Source organism: Spinacia oleracea, chromosome 6, assembly GCF_020520425.1.
Source record: "Spinacia oleracea cultivar Varoflay chromosome 6, BTI_SOV_V1, whole genome shotgun sequence".
NCBI lineage: Eukaryota > Viridiplantae > Streptophyta > Magnoliopsida > Caryophyllales > Amaranthaceae > Spinacia > Spinacia oleracea.
In genome coordinates, this window is record NC_079492.1 from 68,080,089 (window position 1) to 68,098,592 (window position 18,504).

The 18,504-nt window shown below is 39.6% G+C and overlaps 1 protein-coding gene across 1 annotated transcript; it reads left to right on the forward strand.

Annotated features, from left to right (window-relative positions):
- Positions 1-12,700: 12,700 nt before the first annotated feature.
- On the forward strand, positions 12,701-15,263 carry LOC130463236 (DNA topoisomerase 6 subunit B-like). Its single transcript, XM_056832309.1, has 7 exons — positions 12,701-13,127; positions 13,652-13,749; positions 13,888-13,993; positions 14,311-14,417; positions 14,588-14,690; positions 14,818-14,903; positions 15,059-15,263. The coding sequence occupies exons 3-7, from the start codon at positions 13,919-13,921 to the stop codon at positions 15,261-15,263; spliced, it is 576 nt and encodes a 191-aa protein (XP_056688287.1). The 5' UTR covers positions 12,701-13,127; positions 13,652-13,749; positions 13,888-13,918.
- Positions 15,264-18,504: the final 3,241 nt, after the last annotated feature.

Here is an 18,504-nt window from a genome sequence, read left to right on the forward strand (position 1 = left end):
TTGATACTGTAGTTCAGTTTGAACTGATCATACCCGCTATGAAGAGAATGGAGGATGGTGTCTATAGCCATTTCCTGAGAAAATTGCTGATCCAGCCGACTCATATTCTCAATGAGTCCAATCATTTTGAGAACATGTGGACTTACGGGCTCGCCTTTCTTAAGTTTGGTCTCAAGAATTTGCCTATGAGTCTCGAATCTTTCGACTCGAGCCAGATCTTGGAACATGTTCTTCAACTCACTGATGATTGTGAAAGCATCTGAGTTGATGAACGTTTTCTGCAGATCCGCACTCATGGTGGCGAGCATTAGACATTTCACATCCTTGTTGGCATCAATCCAACGATTGAGGGCTGCCTGAGTGACCCCGTCGTCTGCAGCTTCGGGCATCGCCTCATCTAGGACATACTCCTTTTCTTCCTGCATAAGAACTATTTGCAAGTTCCTTTGCCAGTCAAGGAAGTTTTTCCCGTTCAACTTCTCCTTTTCGAGAATTGATCGAATGTTGAATGAATTGTTGTTTGCCATATTAAAAACTACAATTGAAAAGAATAAACAAATAAATAACCATTCACAGTTTCTCTTAATAAACTTAAATTCTAGCATACATGCATAATTCAATGTTTATTAAGCATTTTATTCAAATTATGTGTTCCGGCAGGTGTGAATAAAAATGATTCCAAGATCCTAAAATCATTAAAGAACTAAGCACCGTTTGTCGACTTAATCCTAGAACATCTTAGGTAAGCAAAAGCCTTTTGCTAATAGTCTAGAAACTATTCTTGGTTGATAGGTACGTCTAAGAACTTATTAGGTAAACCTATCGAATTTGCCACGACATAAAAGGACTCCTTACTTATATCGTTGAGTTTCACCAAAACTAACATGTACTCACAATTATTTGTGTACCTTGCCCCTTTAGGACCAATAAGTAACACCTCGCTGAGCGAAAACTATTACTAGATTGATGTAAAGGATATCCAAGCAAGTGTATATTTTGGCATGGCACCTTTTAACTCAATTTTTAAGTTTGGAACTTAAGGCTCTTACTATGTTGGTTAGATTTTAAGTGAACTAAAATCCTTAATCATGCAACATAATCAAGCTTTTGATCTCATGCATTTTAAGACATATTTAAAAGCAATAAATAACTTAAAACATGCATAAGATATTTGTGATCTAGTATGGCCCGACTTCATCTTGAAGCTTTAACTTCAAAGTCCGTCTTGAAAATCTCCGTGGGAGGCACCATTTTCTTCAAATAGGATAAGCTATAACTAATTACAACTATTTGATGGTACGCAGACCATATTTGAATTGAAAAATAACTTTGGTACTTTAGACCAATTACATTCAAATTAATGGTACGCAGACCATATTTTCTATCCTATTTGGGCCATACTAGTCACTTCATAACCTGCAAAACAGTACATATACAATATATACCATTCACCCATTCATTATCATGAATGGCCCACTTAGCTGGTTAGTAAAACACATTATGCATCACGTAAATATTTGCAGCAATTAATCAAGGGCACCAATAATCTACCAATTATTCAGTCCTTATTAATTCTAATCAAGTTGTTTTAACCTTAAGGATTTGTAGACCTAATCAAGAGTTTATGACTAAAATACGCTCCCACTTAAACCAATAAATTCATATGCTTTACTAATTTTAAACATAAAAATGTATTTCTAGTCTAACCGGAAACATACAAATTTAATTAAAATTTAAAGCTCATATAAATTTATAATTGAATCCAAAAAGTTTAATTTAATTTCAGTCGTTATTAATTAATTCATGATTTTAATTTTAGTAAAATAATTAGAATAAATAACATTTATTATAATTACAATATTCAAAATTAAAATCCAAGAAAATAATTTAAATTATTAATTTTAAAATTAATTAAAATTACGTGAACTGAAATTTTCAAATTAAACATTCAAAACGATCTAATCGTAACGCAAACACCCTACGCATTGCACGCCCATGGGCCGCACGCATACAGCCATTGCTAGCCATATGCGCGCAGCCCATGCGCTCGTCGCATAGCTGCTGCATCTCCAGCGCAAGCCATCGCACGCTGTGGTGCTTGCTGCGCGCGCGCCAGCGCTCGTCGCACGCGAGCCATCGCTTGCAGTGCGCGCGAGCCATCGCTCGCTGGGCGCGCGACATCGCTCGCTGTGCGCGCGACATCGCTCGCTGGGCGCGCGACATCGCTCCCTGTGCGCGCGACATCGCTCGCTGTGCGCGCGAGCCATCGCTCGTTGTGCGCGCGAGCAACGCTGGGCGCAGCGCTCGTGGCTCGCGAGCTTGCGCTCGCTGCGCGCGAGGCTGCGCGCTCTTGCGCGAGGCAGTGCGCGTTGTGGCGCAGCTCGCTTGCTGCCCACACGCGACTGCCTTGGCTCGCCCTTCGCCCATGCCCATTCGTCCATTGCTCGTGGCCCACGACACAAGGCAGGGCTGCTGCCTTGTGCTCGTGCACTACGCCCTTGCTCATTGCATTCGTGCCGCACGGGCGACGAGCTCCCTTGCTCGTCGTCGCATGCCCGCATTATACAACACCCCTTAAGGGTTACACGAAGCGTCCATTGCTTTGTGCGTGCAAGTTATATGAACGAATCGCATAAAAAATTTAAAATTTATAAAATTAATGACAAATTAATAAATATTATTAATTTCATAATTTTAGGGCGAAAAATCGAAAATTTATTATCCAATTGATTTCCGATTGTTATGGATTCAAGTCTAAGTCATAAAAATTTAAAATTTATCATAAAATTACAATTTTTATGGTGGTTTTTAATCATAGGTTTCTAATTAAATTACAATTAATTATGAAAATCAAATTAATTCTAAATTATTCTAATTTTCAACAAATTAATCATAATTACAAATTAGATTGCATAATTAACAAGACTAGGCATTCAAACTTGTTAAACATATGCAGTAGGTCAATCAAAAATTCAAGATTTATCAACAAGAATCGCAAATATTTAATTTAACATCTTAAATTTACGAAATTTTGCATTCGAAAAACTAAAACCTTCGAAAAGTCATAGTTAGGCTTCGAATTTGAGAATTCTGGGTTCGGCAGAAAAATATTTTTTTTGTCAAAATTTTAGAATGCCTTTTACATGCGGAATTGACACAAAAATCACTCGATTTGGATGAGTAACGAAGAAACTGCCGAAAAACTGCGTACGTATAATTAAATAAACGCAATTTGCAATTAATTAACAATTACGAAAATTAATCACCCCTTTTAATTCTTGCAAATTTGTAATATTTAACCATGTTTATGCAATTTAGATTATGAAAATAATAAGGGGCTCGTGATACCACTGTTAGGTTATGATACATATGATATTACATAAATCATGCGGAAACAACCGTTAACCCAGGAATACATATTATTTACACATAATCATATAGCATAATTTAGATGCATACTCTTTGTTGCGTGCCCTCCCTAGCTGCGCCCGAACCGAACAAGAACAAGTCTTTAGGACTCCAAGTGTCGTCCCTCCGTAGATAGTCCACAGCACGTCCGGATCCGCCTTAAGATTGACCAACTAGAATCGCCCTTAAGGTACTAGAATTTTCGGCACTTTTGAGCAAGATGTGTGGCTGAATTTTTCTCTCAAAAACTCACTTTGAATACTTTGAAAACTCGTTATAAATTGTGAACCTAGGCCACATATTTATAGGGTTATGGAAAGGGAATTGGAATCCTATTCAGATACAAATTAATTAAACCTAGAATCCTACAAGAACTCTAATTTAATTAATTTATCAAATAGAATTAGGAAATTAATCATTAACCGAACTCTGCAAGTTTTAGGAAACGTGCACGAACACAAACACTTACGCACACACACACGGCTGCCTCGATGGGCCGCCCATGCGTTCGTGCGAGCAGCAGCCCACGCAGCGAGGCCTGCGCGAGCCACAAGCCCACGCAAGCACCCGCGCGCGCTGCGCGCGCTGTGCGCGCTGCCACGGCCTGCTGGGCCTGGCCTTGCGCTGGGCCTGGCGTGGCTGTTTGTGTGGCGCGCTTGGCTTGCTGGGCGATGGCCTGGCTTCGTGCTGGGCCCTCGTCCGGCAGGCCTCGTCCGATGCTTATTCGTACGATACGCTTCCGATTAAATTTTCGATTCCGGAATTCATTTCCGATACGAACAATATTTAACATTTCCGATTCCGGAATTAATTTCCGTTTCGAACAAATATTTAATATTTCCGTTTCCGGAATTATTTTCCGATTCCGGTAATATTTCCGATTCTGACAAAATTTCCGTTTCCGGCAATATTTCCGATACGATCCATATTTCCGTTTCCGGTAATATCATCGTTTCCGGAGTATTCATTTATTGCCTGTGACGATCTCAGCTCCCACTGAAACCAAGATCCGTCGATTCCGAATATCCATAGATAGAGTATTTAATGCCATTAAATACTTGATCCGTTTACGTACTATTTGTGTGACCCTACGGGTTCAGTCAAGAGTAAGCTGTGGATTAATATCATTAATTCCACTTGAACTGAAGCGGCCTCTAGCTAGGCATTCAGCTCACTTGATCTCACTGAATTATTAACTTGTTAATTAATACTGAACCGCATTTATTAGACTTATCATAGAATGCATACTTGGACCAAGGGCATTATTTCCTTCAGCAGATTCTTGGAAGTGGTCAAAAATTTGCAGGTAACGGTTCCTTTTACTGAATTGATTTTACAGGTTCCTGCTTATGTTAAATTCATGAAAGATATTTTGACCAGGAAACGTGCTATTTGTGAGGTAGAGACGGTAGCTTTTACTGAGGAATGTAGTGCTTATTTGCAAAACAAGTCTCCACCTAACCTTAAAGACCCCGGGAGTTTTTCCATCCCATGTAACATTGGCACTTTGTTTATTGATAAAGTTTTATGTGATTTAGGTGCTAGTGTGTCTGTCATGCCTTTGTCTGTCTGTACTAAACTGAATATGGGTGAGCTTAAGGTTACCAATATCACTCTGCAAATGGCCGACCGTTCTGTCAAATACCCCTTAGGTGTTTTAGAGGACGTCCCTGTTAGAGTAGGTAAATTCTATATACCTATAGACTTTGTGGTACTAGACATGCAAGAGGATTCTCAAATTCCCATTATCTTAGGTAGACCCTTCCTTCACACGGCGGGGGCGGTCATTGATGTTAAAAGTGGGAAATTGACATTGTCTGTTGGGGATGATAAGGTGACTTTTAATCTGAATAGTGCCTTAAAGAGTCCCATGCTAGAGGAAGAACAATGCTATCGAATTGATGTGGTTGGTTTTATTACGCGTGATAACGTCTCCCAAGTTCTCGAAAGAGATCCTTTGGAGGCAGTGCTTTGTTGTGAGTCTTCTGCAGGTGATAGCAGTTCTTGGAGTGCTGAAGTGGATGCTCTAGAGTTGGCTCTTGATGGTAAAGGGTCTGAACCAGGGAGCAGCAAATTGAAGAGGTTAGTTTGGCCGGTTTGTCCTGTTAAAGAGGTAAAGAAACCTGAACTTAAGCCTCTACCTGCTAACCTTAAATATGCATTTTTGGATGATGAACAACTTTGCCCTGTAATCGTCAGTACTGCACTTGATGCAGACCAGTTATTCCAACTTCTTATTGTGTTGAAAAGGCATAAAAAGGCCATTGGGTACAGTATTGATGATTTAAAGGGTATTAGCCCTGACTTTTGCATGCATAGGATACATCTAGATGAAAATCATAAAACATGCATTCAACCCCAACGTCGTTTGAACCCTGTCATGCAAGATGTTGTAAAAGCTGAAGTTATAAAATTGCTTGATGCGGGTATTGTCTATGCTGTCTCTGATTCTAAGTGGGTGAGTCCTGTTCAGGTAGTGCCTAAGAAAGGGGGGACAACTGTGGTCAGAAATGAGAAAAATGAGTTGTACCAACTAGGATAGTCACAGGTTAGCGCATGTGCATTGATTATAGGCGTCTGAATGTTGCTACTAAAAAGGACCACTTTCCCCTTCTCTTTATTGATCAAATGTTAGAAAGGCTAGCCTGTCACAGGTTTTTCTGTTATCTGGATGGTTATTCTGGTTTCTTTCAAATCCCCATACATCCAGACGACCAGGAAAAGACCACTTTCACCTATCCCTATGGTACCTTTGCATATCGTAGGATGCCCTTTGGTCTGTGTAATGCACCTGCTACTTTCCAACGTTGCATGATGAGCATCTTTTCTGAGTTTATTGAGTCTATCATGGAAGTGTTTATGGATGATTTTAGTGTCTATGGTACTTCTTTTTATTCTTGCTTGCTAAATCTGACTAAAGTGTTGAAAAGATGTGAAGAGTGTAATTTAGTCCTAAACTGGGAAAAGTGTCATTTCATGGTTGCTGAAGGGGTGGTCTTGGGACATTTAATATCTGATAAGGGCATTAAGGTGGATCGAGCTAAGGTCCAAGTGATTGAACAATTGCCCCCTCCAGTTACTGTGAAAGGTGTTAGAAGTTTTCTTGGTCATGCGGGATTTTATCGCCGCTTTATCAAGGATTTTTCTAAAATTGTTAAACCACTTACCCAGCTCCTCCTCAAGGATGCCCCGTTTGTGTTTACTGATGCTTGTCTTGAGGCTTTTGATAGGATTAAACAGGCACTGATTTCGGCTCCTATCATTCGTTCTCCCGAATGGGATCTTCCGTTCGAGATAATGTGTGATGCAAGTGATTATGCAGTTGGGGCAGTTTTGGGTCAGAGAAAGGAAAAGGTTTTGCATGCCATATACTATGCAAGTAAGACCTTAGATGAAGCTCAAGTTAATTATGCTACTACTGAGAAAGAGCTTCTAGCCATAGTCTATGCCTTGGATAAGTTTTGCACCTATCTGATTGGGTCCAAGGCGATAGTCTACACTGACCATGCGACTCTTAAGTATCTGCTCTCAAAGAAAGAAGCCAAGCCCAGGCTTATTCGATGGATACTACTGCTACATGAGTTTGATCTGGAGATTCGCGGTAAGAAAGGGGATGAGAATGTGGTTGCAGATCACCTGTCTAGATTGAGGTCTGATGATGGAAAAGTGTCTACACCAATAGATGATTCATTTCCGGATGATCACTTACTTGCACTTGCCAGTCAATCACCATGGTCCGCAGATTTTGCTAACTACATTGTAGGGGGTATTCTTCCGGCCGATCTTACATATCAACAGAAGAAGAAGTTCCTACATGATGTTCTGTTCTACTTTTGGGATGACCCTTATTTGTTTCGTGAGATTGCTGAAGGGTTGTACAAGCGTTGTGTTTCGGAATAGGAAGTCCAAGGTATTATCAGTAGGTGTCATTCTTCACCTTATGGTGGTCACCATGGACCGTCAAAGACTAACGCTAAGTTGTCACAATGTGGTTTTTACTGGCCTACTATGTTCAAGGATGCACAGGCTTTTATTATGGCTTGTGATGCATGCCAGAGGGTCGGCACTATTTCGAGGAGGTATGAGATGCCACAGAACGGGATCCTTGAGGTTGAGGTCTTCGATGTGTGGGGAATTGACTACATGGGACCATTCCCATCGTCCAAGGGTAACCTGTATGTCCTTGTTGCTGTAGATTATGTGTCCAAGTGGGTGGAAGTCGTTGCCTCACCTACTAATGATGCTAAGACGGTCATCTCTCTGTTCAAGAAGGTCATTTTTTCCTAGATTTGGGGTTCCGCGAGCTTTGGTTAGTGATGGAGGGTCACACTTCCATGACAAGCATCTAGATGCGCTCCTGCGCAAGTATGGGGTTTATCACCGCACTGGGCTAGCCTACCAGCCTCAGACGAGTGGGCAAGTTGAGGTCTCCAACCGGGAGATCAAATCTATCCTTGAGAAAGTGGTGGCGAAGTCCAGGAAGGATTGGAGCGATAAGATGGATGATACTCTATGGGCATACAGAACCACCTTTAAGACACCTATTGGTACCTCCTCGTATCGGTTGTTGTATGGCAAGGTGTGTCACTTACCAGTAGAAATGGAGTACAAGGCTTATTGGGCAATCAAACAGCTCAACATGGATGCAAAGTTAGCCGGTGAGAAGCGGTTACTTCAATTGGGTGAGCTCGATGAATTCCGACTATAAGCTTATAATAGTGCCCGGATTTATAAGGAAAAGACCAAGAGGTGGCACGACAATCACATTCCGCGTAGAGAGTTCGCGGTGGGCGACAAGGTTCTACTATTTAACTCCAGGCTTAAGTTATTTCCTGGAAAACTTAAGTCTAGGTGGTCTGGGCCGTTCACCGTGACTATGGTAAGCAAGTTTGGGTCAGTTGAAGTAGAGAATGATAATGGTGAGCGATTCAAAGTCAACGGGCAACGTCTGAAGTTGCACCATGATGGGGCCACTGTAGGAGTGGTTGAGGTCCATCACCTCAATCCCTCCGCCCCATAACCTGCATATTCGAGGTAACAAGGTCGAGCGGGACCTAGAAATAAACCAGCGCTTTGCGGGAGGCAACCCGTATTTTATTGCTTTCGATAGTATAGTTTTATTTTGTGTGTTTTGTAGTTTATTCTTTGCTTTAGAGTGGTAAGGAGAGGGTATTTTTATTGTTTTGGGTGTTTAATGATGTATAGGTGTTAGCTCCTAAGTACGAAGAGTTAGAAAACATCGTAAGGAGCAAGTTCGATAATGGCCCGACGGGAGAGAGCCGCCCGACCGGGCGCGTGTTGAAGAATGGAGAAAAGTCTCTCTCCGTCCGGTGGGCAGCCCTGCGCCCGACGGGTGGTCTGATACGGGTCCATGGGAGCGAAATCGTCCTCCGCCCTGTGGGCATCGGGCGAGAAGCGCCCGACCGGGCGCGTGCGGAAGGAACTTAATTGTCGCCCACCGCCCGACGGGCAGACGTGCGCCCGTCGGGCGAGTTTCGGGTTGCTGGCCCGTTGGGAGGGCGTTGGTCCGGCGGGGGACAGGAGATTTTGGCCGAATATACACGGGATCCCTCCTATTCTCTCCACTTTTCCTCTCACTCATCTTCTTCATCCTCTCACATACTCCATTAAACCCCAAACCCTAAGAACTTCAAACCTCCATATCTCCCTCATCTCTCACTCAAATTCATCAATCCACATACCAAATTCATCCTCATAACATCCTCTTCAACCTCCACCAAACAATTTTCACCCTTACTCACTCCCCACAAAAAACCCAATTTCCACCAAAAACCTCAAATACTCAAAACTCTTCAACAATGGGTTCTAGGCCAAAGAGGACTTGCACGTGAGCATCAAGGAGACAAGAGGAGGCTTCCACAAGCCGTCCACCACCACCACATCAGTTTGCACCCGATCCGGCTTTCCCGAACATAATCCTTGTTAGTGAGGAGCAACAAACTCGCCTTGCACACCTCAAGCTTCGGAAGGTAGTCCCAACTCGATTTATATGTCAAAAAACTTTGAATGATATGGGTATTGAGAGGGATGTTAAGAGATTATTTCATGGGGTGGGCATGAAGCATATGTTTTCCATGGTTAGGTTGACATTTAGAGATCTTACTCTTGAATTTCTTAGCTCCTTTAATGTCAGAAAGAATGGATACAAGGATGTCACTAGAGTTTCTTTTCGGTTGTTGAATACTAGTTTTGATATGTCTATTAAAGATTTTGGTGCGATATATATTTGGTTTGTTTGTTGAGCATAATAGGTTCCCCGGGGAGGGGCATCTTAATAGTACTGTGTGGGGGAAGTTGACTGGGGATTTCAATCCTAGTAGCATGCAACATTTGCACGCCTCTAGCGTGCAACACCCCGTCCCTTTTGTTTGGTTCCGGTTTATGGCCTTTACTATCTTTGGGAGGGACCAAAAGGAGAATGTGAGGAGCACGGAGTTGGAGGTGCTCGGGGGGTATTTTTTGGATGGTAATGAGGGCTATCGGATGAATTTGGCCCATCATTTGGCCATGTAGTTGCTTACTACTGCCACCCACCGCTACTTGACCGATATTGCTTTAGGGGGTCTGGTCACCCACATTGCCATACCGGTGGCAAACTTTGCTGAGAGGGACCATGCTGCGGTCCGGGGCAACAATCTGTTGGATATAGAGTACTTTGGGAGTCCTTACAGGGTACACTCTGAGTACGGGGAACTTCTTTCCGGTCATATGTCATGGATGTTCCAGAGGAACACCCTCTTTATTCTACCGGACACTACCGAGCTCACCGGTTTTGTGAGGGGTCAGTCCCATTATCTGTATGTAGGTGAGCAGGCACCACCCTTAGCCTAGCTCCAGCCCCAGCCACATCCCGAGGCCGCGCCTCGTACCTATTTCCGTAGGGGTGGGCGAAACTGAGTACACACTGTCCAACCTGAAACTCATTTTAGTGGCTTAAAACATAATTTTGTGTTTTATTTATTTCAAAGATAATACTGTTTCAATACGAATCAAATCATATTCAATTTAAGCTCAGTAATCAAATGGCAATAATTTAAAGCACATGAAATATTGAACATAACTTTGATGTTCATAATTGATAAATAAATCAAGAAAAGGTTTGGACTCAGTCACCAAGTGTTTCCCAAAGATTATAATGTTTATATTTTCAGAAGTTTTTAAATCCATTTATCAACATAACTAATCTCATCTCTTTTGAGAATCCATCACAATATTCTCAACCCGTATCTCAGAGTCTACCCGAGCTTAAACAACTAACACAACTCAACTTAGACTAATTCTCCATTCCGCAATGTAACATGAACAAAATCTCATGTTGAGGCTCACATCCAAATCACACATATGTATATTCCTTTTGACAACAATGAACATCAAAGTTATGTTCAATATTTCATGTGCTTTAAATTATTTCCATTTGATTACTAAGCTTAAATTGAATATGATTTGATTCGTATTGAAACAGTATTATCTTTGAAATAAATAAAACACAAAATTATGTTTTAAGCCACTAAAATGAGTTTCAGGTTGGACAGTGTGTACTCACTTTCGCTGACTTTGTACTTTGAACTTGTCCTGGTGGGGGGAGATTCCTATGTAGTGATTTTGCAGGTTTGGTAAATGCCGAAGTTGAATCAAGGCTCGTGAGCGGGGAAAGAATATGCTAGCTGGATTGTATAAATTGATAAGGTTGTAATAGTTTTACTTGTGAATTTCTTAAGTTAAAATAGGAGAGTTGTTCATGAGATTGATTTGATTCTTGGTGGATTAAGAGTTAAGTGTGATTAATGTTCAATAAGATATTCTACTTAGCATCTCGTAGAGAGCGGGCTGTTACACCTGCTCCCGACGGGCGGATTTCGAGCTGGTGACGACAACCCAGCAGGCCAAGCGCGCGGTTTTCTTCCGGTTTTTTCTTTATTTTTATGGGCAAACTATAAATATTAGGCTTCATTATTTGTAGGGGACATCTTATTTTCTAGTATTAGACCCTTAGTTTATTTTCTCTTAATCTAGTTTTCACTCAAATTTGTTCCAAGCACTTATTTTTAGTTTCAATCAAAGCTCCAATTTTTAGTTCATCCTTTTGTTCTACATTTAGGTATTGCTTTCTATTTTTCTTTAGGAAAATTTGGTAATATTAATCCAAGCTTTGGCCGGTTTTCTTTTATTAATCCCACCTACGACATATTTTTTAATAATCCCACCTTTACTACCCAACGACTTTTATTAGCCTTAAGTGACCGGTAATCGGTGAAAAAGTCATCGAGATGGTGATGAATTGATGATGATGACTTAATATATCGAGAGAGAGTACTTCCACGTAGGGACATATTACCGCCTACAATAGGTTTATGACGTGTTGGGCCCAATAAAAGTCGCTGGGTAGTAAAGGTGAGATTATTAAAAAATATGTCGTAGGTGGGCTTAATAAAAGAAAATCGGCCAAAGGTTGGATTAATATTATCAAATTTTCCTTTGCTTTATTAATTACTTTTGATCATGTTTTCCATTATGTTGATTACTTTGTTATTTGTTATTATGCTTGAGTAATTTATTTTCTAGGGTTTGGGGATCCTTGAATAATATGAAGGGATATTGAATAATTGTGATTGTTGACATTGTAATTAATTCCTATTGATTGGTTTATTTCACTATACAATTAGATTTGCGTAGGTTTAATTGTTGTAGTTATGCAATATCAAGTTAAGATTCGAGAGATGCAATTTGATGTTTAGGCTTGTGTCAATAGGTGGAATTAGAGTTAATACGTAGCGAGAGCCCGTTAATTCTAAGTCTATGATTAGTATCGATTCGAGAGAGCATGCTAGTCTAATTAATTACTTTGTTGATTATCGTGATTGTTTATTGTCCTGGATTGTTATTTGTTGGTGACACTCGTGGACAAACAATCATTTGCATCACCACATTTGCCTCGCGTATTTAAACATGTGACGCAATTGGCAGTTTTTAGTATTAAAATTAGTCATTTGCGTCGCAGAATTACTAATCTGCGACGCAAAATATTCACTCCTTTGCGTCGCAGAATTAAAAATCTGCGACGCAGATGATTCTAAGAGTCATCTGCGTCGCAGATTTGTAATTGTGCGACGCAAGGGAGTAAACAAATTTCGGAACTTTAATTAGTTTTTCATTTTGGATTTGGCCGCGTCTTCTCTCCTCAAGATTTACTCTAACCAAAGCAACGTCACTGACCTAAGTCTCACTTCACACCTCACTGCCGCTGCCATTCCCACCGCCTTCACTACCGTCGTTCTAGCCCGTCGTTCCGGCCCCTGCGTCGTTCTTCTGTTCAACCTCAACGTGCTGTTCGTCCTTATAGCGCATCCCACCACAAGGCCCCTGCCGTCGTTCTCTAGACGACGCATCGCACAATAAGGACAAGACCACGACGCTGGTCCCTGTTGACGCCGCCGACCACGCCGCCGACCACTCCGGCGGCGCCCCTGCTCAGTTGGTTTTGTTGAATTTTAAAAAGACTCCTAGAGAACCTAAAGAAAGTGTTCTCAAGCAAAGTAAGTCGAATTTCCCCTCCCTTTGTTATCGAATTTTTGGGATTTTATAAATTTGGATTTTTATTAGGGTTTGGGTTGATGAATTTTTGATTTTTTTGTGTGGGATTGGCAGAATCACCAGCTGAATTTTTTGCGGAGAATAAGAATATTGCAGGATTTGACAATGTAAGTTCCAAGCTCAATCCTTTACAAGTATTTAGTGCTTTTTTCTTCCTTATGTGTGTGATTTTTAATTAATTTTTGACCTAGGAATTGTTGTTTTATGGCCATCTAAGAGAAATGAATACGATCTCGCTTGAACTATATGATTCTCTTGTTGTTTGGTTGGACGCATAATTCGTCAATTGGTAGAAGGTACACCCGGTTGCATGCTAACAAATTTCATTAAATAATTTGGTTAATGAAAATAACAGCTTGCTGAAATAGCCAATTAATTTCTCTATTGTGAAATAGTGATACTGATATTTATTTCTTATTGCTCCTGCATCACTCGAATTGTATTGAAGTAATCGCCTTCTTCTACCGTGCATTCACTGAAATTTTACCAATAATGAGTCTCTACTCAATATTTATGGTACTGCCAACATGAAATTTGAGGGGAATTTGAGGTGTGTTAATAGGTTGTAGTGGAAAGTAATGCGGGTAATATCATTTCTAGAATTTCATATCGTGATATTGTTCTTTTGCAGCCTGGTAAGTCCCTGTATACTACTGTTAGAGAGTTGGTGGAAAATGCTCTCGATTCTGCTGAGTCTATATCAGAGCTTCCTGTTGTGGAGGTCACAATGTAAGTGGTTTCATTCTATGATTATGGCGTGTATGTAAAGTTGGCATTGTCCAAATTTGTTGATAAGCTTGGTGTTTGATCAAGTTGTTTTTAATTTAGCATCTGATTTCGTGCTTTTACCAACTGTTGTTATTGCAGTGAAGAGATTGGAAAAAGTAAGTTTAACGCCATGATTGGTCTCATTGATCGGGAGCGAGTTGATCAGGAATTATATGATGATTTTGAGACTGCTAAGGCTCGTGAGGTACGTGAACTTCCAGTGTCCTTTTAAATGCAAGTATTAATTCAAGCATGATTACTCTAGTAGTAGGCTAGTAGTTATAGAATACTTTCCATGTCTGTGGCTATGTTGACTCGTGGCTTATTCTTGAGTGTTCTCTTTACATCTTAATTTGGTCAGCCTGTTGTCCTAGTCAATGTTACTCAGACTCTTTATTTTACCTCAAGTACTCGTGTCGATCCTCGACCCGTGTCGGATCCAAGCATCGGTCAGCATCTTTATTTTCCATGCTATATTATGAATGGTATCAGGCTTATATGATTCGTATTAAACTTATGCAGGCTTTGATTTGGTCCAAGATGAGTACCAGACTACCAATAGAGATATCATCAGCATTGAAAGGCCAAAATTTACTATCATTCTGCAGGCTGGATATTGACATTCATAGGTATTATTAATATTGAAAGAATTTGTGGGTTTATACTTGTATTTCCAATGCTTGATAGGTTTATGCTTGACATAGTTCTACTAATATAGTGATATGCTAGTGTTTTTTATTGCTCCCTTGGAATACAAAGTACTTTTTTTTTAATCATTTATGTAATGATTTTTTTCCAGCAATATTCCCCACATTCACTTACATGAAAAGCGTGAAAACAAGGACCGTTGGCATGGAGGTGAAATTCAAGTTGTCATTGAGGGAAACTGGACTACCTACCGGGTATTTGTTACAATTTTCATATGATCTTTATCCGGACATAGCTTCTTCTGCTTTGCCTATTTGCACTTTAGTTACCAGCACTTGAAATTCCTGATATTTTCTAATAACTGGTACCATATTCATGCAGTCTAAGATATTGCACTACATGCGTCAGATGGCTGTAATCACACCTTATGCTCAATTCATCTTCAAATTTGTCTCAGAAACACCTGAGTATGTTGTCCCCTTTTCTTTAGTTTTCTGCATTTTTCTCTTGCCACATTTGGGCCTTTTCAATGCATGAGAACTCTTACTTTTCCCCAGAGTAGGCCTAATTCACTGAGTATGTTGTCTTCTAGGCATTGGCTAATCTTTTTCTTTTGATGCAGTAAAAATATGACGATAGGATTTGCACGAAGAACTGATGTAATGCCTCCGGTACCCATGGAGACAAAGTACCATCCATCTGCTGCTGATCTATTACTTATTAAGCGGCTTATTGGGGAAACTTCAAAGCAGAATTTGTTACAATTTCTTCAACATGAGTTTGTGAATATAGGAAAACCTCACGCTGAGCGTCTGATTGGTAAGTAATTATTAATGTAAATCACAGAATGATGTATTAATTACCTTGTAAGTAAAATGGAAAATAATGTTAAATTTGGGAGGTCGAATGAATTTGAGATGCGACAAAGTGAATTTTTACATTGAGGTTGTGTTGTACTTGTGATTCTCCTATCATTGGATGGTTATCCTTACCTTGTCCATTTCGTGCTCGCTTAGACACTATCAATCCTAGGACAGAAAGATCTGTTGTAAAGAAGGCTTTGTTTTTGAGGTTACTTACAGAAACACAAGTTTTGTGATTCCATTTTCCCAAAGTTTTTGTCTTGTTATCATAGTCACTAGTACAAAAAAGGGATATTGCCATGAGCCTAAAAGGGGTTATTGATTCGTATTAAGTGCGAAGCATATAGACTCGATGCAATTGAAGGCATTCAATTGCTTCGCGCGAGTGCGAAGCAATTAAGATTCCTATTGCATTGCACTTACCAATATTTCGAAACATTTGATCGTAGCAACTATTAAAACGTACTAGCAATTGCTTCGCGCCTATCAATTGTTCGAAGCATTAAAAGTTCCAATTGCTTCGAACTTATGAATTATTCAAATAAATTTATTTAAGTAATTTCTTTGGTCTCAATCATAAGCCCGAAGCAATATATGCAATTTTTTAATTTTTAAAAAATATTCCACAAAGAGGGAATAACACCTCCATTTTCAACGAGGCAATCTAGTATACCACACGTCCCATCATCTATCTCCAAAGCGCTTCATTTTGTACCAATAATAAGCAATTAAAATCAAAAAAAAATCAACTATCATAAAGTATTTCCCATGACCCATACAAAATCATTAACCATTAAAAATCCATAAAATCATCCTAAAACGGCATCTATTACAAGTTGTCCAAAACATCAAAATATTTCAAAACAAATAAACTGCAAGGGAAGATAAGCTTTAACAGTTACAAGTAAATATCTTAATATCTAATAATAGTAGCTTTTAATTCTAACAAAATACTATACTTCAGGAGAATACAAAGTCCAAAAAGTATAGAGCCCAACAAGTTAAAACTTCACGAATTCGCCGATTAGTATAAGGTTTAGTCACCTTAAAATCCTGGAAAGAAAAAAAAAACAATGTTAACATATATAATATCTAAAGATATCATTAACTTAAATCTATTTAAAAAATTCCGTACCTTGAATAGATTTTCACTTCCACTATATGAGTGGACTATGTCATACATGAACCTTGATGTAAAATACCCGCACTCAGTACCCCCGTCCTGTTGAGCACACTAGAGAAAACCAATTTAATATTTCACGGGTCAACAAGTCATTACTTAAATTAAATTTCCAAAAAAGAAATGATAAAAACTGTAGATATTTACCACAGTAGCACCCCATTGTAATTGTTGACCTTTACTTTTCCCACCATATGCCTTGTAAGTTTCGAAGGCACTGTTCAATGATCATTATTCAGAAATACTATGAGATAATTGTACAAATTAATCAATTTATAGATAAATGTTGAAAAAATAAATTATGAACTTACCTATCCAATACCACTCTTATTGCTAGGCTGCGTTTCTTCTTAATTGAATCAAATACGTGAACCGTATTTATGGTAAGGTAAATCACAAGAAGCACCTGATTGCTACATGTTTAAAGAACCAATGAACAAAATTAGCTATTGTTTATATGAAAAGGGAAATCCTATAATAATAAGAATGTCAATAGCGTGTGAATTAATATTTACCACTCGTACAAGAAACACTTTCCATGCCCTTATTTTGGAGGGCAACGACCTCTTAATTGGTAGTGTGGGATGTAATGCAAAGATCATTCATACTGGAGAGGGGGGAGCACCTTCTGACCAGTATGGTTAGAATTTTAGTATGTAATGTAAGGGGAATCAACTTGCCTAGTAAACAACTAAAGGTGAAGAATTTTCTTCACTCATATCCATGTGGGCTTGTTGGTCTCCTGAAAACTAAGGTAAAAGCTACTACTTTGGGATTTTGGTAGCTTCGATTGTTTGAAGGTTGGTGCTTCACATCAAATATTTCTTGTCACAGTGGGGGTAGAATCATTCTAGTCTGAATCCTACCTCTTATATTGTGAATATTTCTTTTCTTTACATTTATAGTTGTGTGTTTTTCGTGTGAGTGAGGGTGTGTGGTATGTGTGCAAGACTGCAGAGGTATGCAACATGTGTGCAAGCTAGTGTGACAGCAAGAATCTTAGTTGCTGTGTGCATGTGTGAGGCTTGCAGGGGCAGCAGAAACAAGCATCATATTTATTTGAACTTATCTAAACTTATTGACTCTTATCGGAACTTATTTAGAACAAGACTGAACAATTCAATCTGCATATATTTGCAGGAGAGGCACTTTAGGCACTTTCTACTGAGAACACTTGGAATTGATTCTCCTACTCAGAACACAATTACCAATTCCTTGCAACCACCACCTTGCAGGTTGCTTCATGGCTGTGATCTCATCGAAGATGGAGTGGTTTCTTGACCCTAGGACATTATGATAGTTGATGTAGTGGATTTTATGAACAATTTAGAAATATATGAACTTTGTGCTTGTATGCAATTGCCACCTCCCCTCAGCTCACCCCACCCAAATCTGGCCTTGTGCTTTGATCTTGTTATCCTAAATGCTTTTTTCCTTCCCCCAACAGGGTACGTAAATGAAAACAAGCCTAGAAAAACTGAGAACAGTTATAAGGAATATTGTAATGCTCATCAATGAGACATTGGTCAAGGAGATATTGAACTTTTTGTAATTTTTGATGGCCATGGAGATATTGAACTTTTAAGTTTGCTTCTTGTATGATTCAGTAGCTCTATGATGTTAAAGAAAATCCCTAGTACTGGGTTTTAAACAATAAACTTTGAGGAAGTTTGCAGTGAATCAAAAGTTTTGCTACTATGCTTTCCCTATGTAGGCAAGGAATAGAAAATTGAGATTTGCTAAGCAAAAATCTTTGCAGAAGCAACCTGACATGCGAAATTTTATGGATGAAGATGAAGCTTTGAAGCAGGTAACTTTATCAGGTCTCTGAGCACTAACTATATGATTTGTGGTTCTCTTTTGGGGAAAATTTTTAATATTTCTTGGTGAGAAGACTGAGAACACTCAAATAACCTCTCATACTGTTAGTTGTTTTGGGCAAGACTGGAATGCACTTAACAGGGGTGATTATACCTTTATACACAGATTATAGGGGAGCATGCAATCGTGGATTGAGTTTGACTG